The 6,076-nt window shown below is 41.3% G+C and overlaps 1 protein-coding gene across 1 annotated transcript in view; it reads left to right on the top strand.

Annotated features, from left to right (window-relative positions):
• Positions 1-1,311: 1,311 nt before the first annotated feature.
• The window catches only part of LOC134177836 (actin, alpha skeletal muscle-like), a 6,721-nt gene continuing 1,956 nt past the window's right edge, over positions 1,312-6,076 (top strand). The window contains exon 1 of the mRNA XM_062644615.1: positions 1,312-1,453. Within this exon, the coding sequence (XP_062500599.1) occupies positions 1,313-1,453 (141 nt within the window). The 5' untranslated portion in view covers position 1,312. The remainder of the gene's footprint in view (positions 1,454-6,076) is intronic.

Here is a 6,076-nt window from a genome sequence, read left to right as displayed (position 1 = left end):
GTGTCAATGGACGATTTTCGTTCTAACTGGCAGGAGTGGCGGCAGAAGTGATGTTGTTGCTTCTTTCTAATGGCAAAATGAGATTTTTCATCTGGAGAACCTGAAAAAGTATTGCCCCACTTAATGGGTAAAAAGTGCGTAGCCAGAACTCGCTTACTTGGTTCTGTTGAAAGAGTTAGGTGTCGCTGAAAGCAGTTGTTAACATAGAATTTGCAAATTTGAATTTCATGGTACGCGTTACAGCCTACTAACCTACTAAATTCTCCGCAAAATGTCACTTGTCTGCAACCCAAACTACGCACGCGCTAACTGAACAACAACGAAAATGAAACGCAGCAAAGTTTATTCCGTTGCTCCTTGACTTCCAACTCTCAATCTCCTCTCCTGGAAGAGGCGAAAGAGTCTTTCGACACCTCTGACCACTTTTCTAACACCTACTCCGAATGTAAAAAACCAAGCAGAATCTCTTCTTTCTCTTCAGAAGAGGCAGAAGAGAATAAAGAAACGCGCCCCTACAGAGACGTTACGATAGAAGGCGTAGACAACAACCATGTACCACAACATTGACGACAAAGACACTTTTTTCTTTTAAATAATTCTCGATTCTTTTGTAGTAGCCTACGACAACAACCATGATGATCGCACCTGCGGCGCCCGGTGACCTCCGCCTTTTTTGCCACCGCCGGCGCCGCTGTCGGCAGCAAACGTCGTCGTCGCCAACGACGAGCCATCTTATGCAAAAAGGCGGTGATGGCAGTGCTGCTGCAAAAACATTATCGTTATTGTCGCAGTAGGAATGACATTGTTGGAATGAAGAAAGCGGCTTCGTCTTCATTGTTGTGGAGGTTGATTAATTAACTAATTATTCGTCTTTTAGTCATTCTGGTGCTAAAAGCCTCCATTGTTGTTGTGGTCGGCGTTGGTGGTGGCTTTAGCGTCTTCGCTGGTGTGAAAACCGTGTTCGTCTTAGTAACGTCGTTGTCTATCAGTTGCCGTCTACTTCTTGTTTACCTGCAGGCAATCCTAAAGTTAGCGCCCAAAACAGCTAATGCCGTGATTGCATCTAACTAGAATCGACCCTCAGTAAGCTGCGTTTGTGAAGAGAGAGCAAAGTACAATTTGATCTATTTGCAAAGACTAACGATGACGATTTGATTAAAACAAATTTGAATAAAAAAATTAGTAATTTCAAATATGGTCGAAATGGATGGTCCATACATAATAATCACACGAGGCAGTCCATACGGGCATTTTCATCATAATGGAAGTTCATGGTATTCCATCAATTATTATCGACAACGGACATGGCTTTATGAAAGCTGGGTTCAGTGGAGAGAAACAGCTTCCTACCGTGACGATCCCATGTCGTGATGACGTTCTGCTGGGCGATTTTGTTGTGGAGAGAGTTCAGGAAGAAAGACTTCCTACCGTAAATCTTGATTCTCTGAAAGAGGTAAGTCGAAGCAACATACTGCAACAAAACAAAACTCTGCAGTTTCTGTTTAAAACATTTTGTCATAATTGTATTTCATTTATGCACATGAGTACTCTAGTACATCTAAACTGCGGTTAGTTGTTTCTAAAATTTCTTGCAAGTAGCGAGCGCTTGCAAGTTCATTTAACTGGAAGCCAATCTAATGTTCTCTTGAGCTCATTACGATCTCACCTTTGTCTCTATTGTGCGGCTACTCTGGGGTGAGAAATTCGTTACTAAAGTTACTACTATCTCATGACGACAGGTAATATACTTGACAAACGTGTTAATGATAAGAAGAAACGTATACAAGCAGCTGGTTGGGAAGTGTACGTATATAAACCTGATATTTTAAAGTAGAAAGTGTTCGTCAGGTATTAAATCTTTAGCAAATAGAATGGAAATGCTAGCTGCGATCTAAGAACGTCATTTTAGAGAAACCAAAGCAGAAATATAGATCATTGCGACAAAGAGTAGGTCTCAGCATTAGCGTTCTTCTTCTTTTTCATTCATTTTAATACCACATTATAAACACCTGTGCACCAATAGAAATTTGTTAATTAATTTTAGTTTTAAGATCTCGTTATTTCCGTTATTGCAATTGTAATTTTGCTCCTTTATAAAAGTAATTACCTGTAGAGTCTAGCCGTTTGTTTTTATTTCTACTTGTTATGTATTTATGTAATCTGTCTTTTGTCTTTTTGTCTTTCTCTCAGTCTGTCTATCTGTCTGCCTGTCTCTCTGACTGTTTGTCTTTCTCTCTGTCAATACATATATTTCTTATACAAGAATAATATAATTATTACAGTCTAAAGTACGCCAACAATCAACAAGTTCTAAGACAAGTTGGACCCAAGAGGTCCCTAACTATGGTTAAAAGTCAAACAGCTGACAATACGCTAACAAAGTTACAAATTGCATCAACTGAGTCACTACTATACTGGACTCTGTTCATCTTCTGCAGCAACACTCTTGCATTGCATTGCTGCATCACAATTGAGTAGTCCATTAACTTTTGAACTCGTCATGTCTGCACTCAGTTGTATGTCTGTCGGCCTGCCTGTATGTTTGTCTTTCTGTTTGCCTGTCGGCCTGTCTGTCTGTCAATGCATCTTTTATATATCAAAGTTAGTACATCAATCCTAATACATGTGATAAAATGTAAAAGATTTATGTGCACTTTTCGTCTGTCTGTTTGTTTGTTAGCTGTACTTGCTGTCTGTAAATTAGTATATTTTCAGAAATCTACTATATCAACATAACAGTAGTGATCATGGATTTAGTTTATGAGCTACGAGAGTAATGACCGAGCAACTAAGAATTTGACGTATGGTTGCCAGACAAATCCTTAGAGATGAGACGATTTGTTGTACACTGAGTAATATACAGTAAGTATACATATACATATATATATATATATATATATATATATATATATATATATATATATAGTAGCGGGACATAACATAGCTCGTACGCTTCAAGAAACACATGCAGTCCAGGTTAGGTGCATACTCGAACACATTATTTTAGAGTGCGTGAATTTCTAAATCAAGAGAAGGCTGTGAGTCAAGAGGTATAGAGTGCGTTGTACTGATACCCTATTCAGTTTACAGTGCTAGATCAGTCTCGCTTAACGAGACTCTTTTTGTCGCTTCTTACTCATATACTAGTACTACCCCGCACTATTGGCGGTGTCAATCTGGGCAGTGGCAGTCTATTGTTGTGTACGCCACTTCCGCGAAGAAGACGCACCTTACGTAACACACGGGCGGACAAACGTACGCAAAGCGGCGCGCTGAATCGGCTCACTCATACTACAGCGGGCGCATCTTGCACTCTGTTATTAGCTAATTAGAGGATGCCGTACAGTGGCTGACGAGAGCACCGCCTAATCGTCTAATTCAACAAACACTCCGGCGCATCTCGTTTCAGGCCGCCATAGATTCGTTTCTGGCCGTCGGGAACTACGTTCGTTATCGACGGTCAAACTCGACCGAGCCGACGCGTTTCGCGACGATCCGACACAGAAGCCGTGTCGATCGGGGCGTTACAGACATCCATCCAGACGTCCAGAAAGACGGAAGTGTGGGTTGCCGTACTCCTGCAGTAGATAGTAGCTACAATCTAAGGAAAGAGAATGCAAAAAATTGCTTTCGCCAGTCGTCCATTAATTGTCACGTAGAGTAGCCCACATCACAATCTCACTGTAGGGCGGTTCACGTGTTACTCTAGAGACAATCTACCACACGCTCACACACGTGCACACACACACACACACACACACACACACTTATTTAGCAAGTTTTCAATCTACTGAGCCGCATCGCGCTAGAACGTACAACAAACGCGTCCTATTGCTTAAACTCTGAATGCAGTGAGCGCATCATCTTACACACTCCTGACAGCGCAGTTTGGACTCGACGGATTTCCCCCCTCTCAGACTCGTCCCACATATAACGCCATGTTTTATTCGTGGAGAATGACGCCTCTTCTACAATAAAGAAGCTTCTTTGATGACGTACATATATATGTACGGACGGACGCGTGCAGAAACCCGTGGCTCGATAAGCCGGCTCAGTCCGACTGCAGCAAGCGCATCTTGCACTCTACCAGTTGTGGAACTAAAGGATGGCGTACAGTGGCTGACGAGCTTACGTCACACCCGCATACTCGGTTAGCTGAACAAACAGACTCCGGAGCATCTCATTTTAGTCCGCTAAAATCTCGTTTCTGACCGTCGGAGGCAGTCCGGGCTCAACCGTTCGTCTCCGACGGCCGAACTACACCGATCCGAGAGCAGCGTCGTGTCTATCGGCGCAGAAGTTTTGATATTTAGACAGACAGAAGAGTGGGTTGGCATATTAAAGGATGCAATATTTCAATAAGTCTGCACCACGACTTTAGCTTACGTAAGGTAAGCGCAACGAACGCGTGAAGATTGAACAACATTCAATGTGGAAGCATTCTTTAACAATTGAGAGTCTGCCTAAAAACATTGTCACGGACTCTGTAGTTTTGCTTTCGCAATTGAGGAATACGATATTTCCACCGTTTCTGTCGTGAATGCACTCCGAGTGCGCGAACAAACACCGTTGTAAACACTAATTTTTCGAACTGCATTTTCCCACGCTCCACGTGCGGACTGTGTAAAATAGGCTCTCTCTCTCTCAATCGCTGTTTGCGTACGACCGATGCAAAATCGCGATTTTACGTATAAAGAGCCGAAATATTGCGTGCGGTAAGAATGTAGACTTTGTGGTAGGGTATCACATCATTTCAGCTGTCGTGCTAGGTTTCTTTAATTTCACAAACATTCATTTTTCAAACCGGTATAAATGTATGAGAGACAACAGAGCGTACCAAAACATATGGACAATGTTTTTAATGCCTTTGAGCCTTCTCCTGACTGCTCCATGTATACACTATACATGTTTTTCAGTAATTGTAATTGAATGGCTTGCATGCTGAGGAGAAACAGCAAATGAGCATCACGTGTTTGGATTTTCACTCTTTTATTAATAATGCATGCTTTTCTATATTGTATATTCTATAACCAAAGTCACGTTCAAGAGAACGCATGACGGTGCTAAAATCATGTCATTGCTACAATCTTTGCTCAAACGTAATTTGTGTTAACTAACTTGTCACAGAAAAGTAGCACACATGCATATGTCATAACTATAAACATGTATAGGTTATAATTATAACTGTTCTAATGTCGAGTCACGCGGCAAGTGTGTGACGTCATATAGTTGACGACGTCATGCTGGATTTTAGTTGGTTGTTTCAACATCAGACAAAACATGGATCTTCCAGTGTACATTTACGCTTTTCTATATCAAAGGCTTTATTCAAACCAAAAACAAATGTTACATTTGCTCTTTTGTTCAGATGTGGAAAGACGCAATATATAGATTAAAAGCTGATCCAACTGAGTACATCTTCGTACTCACTGAAAATCGATTGTTTACAAAAAAAGACGATCTCGCTATAGTAGAAATAATGTCGGAAGAAATCGGAGCAGAAGGACTGGCCATCTGCAACGAATCTTCTTTCCCAATGATTTGGTATGGCAAACAGACAGGTGTCTATGTAGACTGCGGTGAATTGATCACTTCTGTTGTCGTCTTTCACGACGGCCGACGTCTTAGTGACAATGTGCTCAATTTTGGTGGCCGGGATGTTACTCTAAAGCTTTTGTCAAGCCTACAGCAAAACGGATACGACCAGTTAGACTCACAAAATCTTGACCATCTTAAGGAAATCAGAAAAATCAAACACGAATACGGACGGATAAGCACTGACTATGAAAGAGAGATGCAGCTTGCATGCAAGACTAAGCCAACTTCAGTTCTCTGCCAACTAGAACCACAACAGGTAAGTTATGCGTCGGATTGAAGTTTGATAAAGACTTTATCGCTTGATTATTAAATGAATGCATATGTAGGTCACACAATCGAATTACTAGTTTGACAGAATTTTTGTGCTCAACAATCCGTGCGTAAACTCGTGGTCTATTATAATATTTATTATTAATCGGCGATCGGAGCGAGCCTTTTTCTTCTCTTGTCAATTGAGGTTGAGATTTATTACATACTT

This window comes from Corticium candelabrum, chromosome 3 (assembly GCF_963422355.1).
Source record: "Corticium candelabrum chromosome 3, ooCorCand1.1, whole genome shotgun sequence".
Classification (NCBI taxonomy): Eukaryota; Metazoa; Porifera; class Homoscleromorpha; order Homosclerophorida; family Plakinidae; genus Corticium; species Corticium candelabrum.
This window is presented reverse-complemented; position numbering and strand designations above follow the sequence as displayed.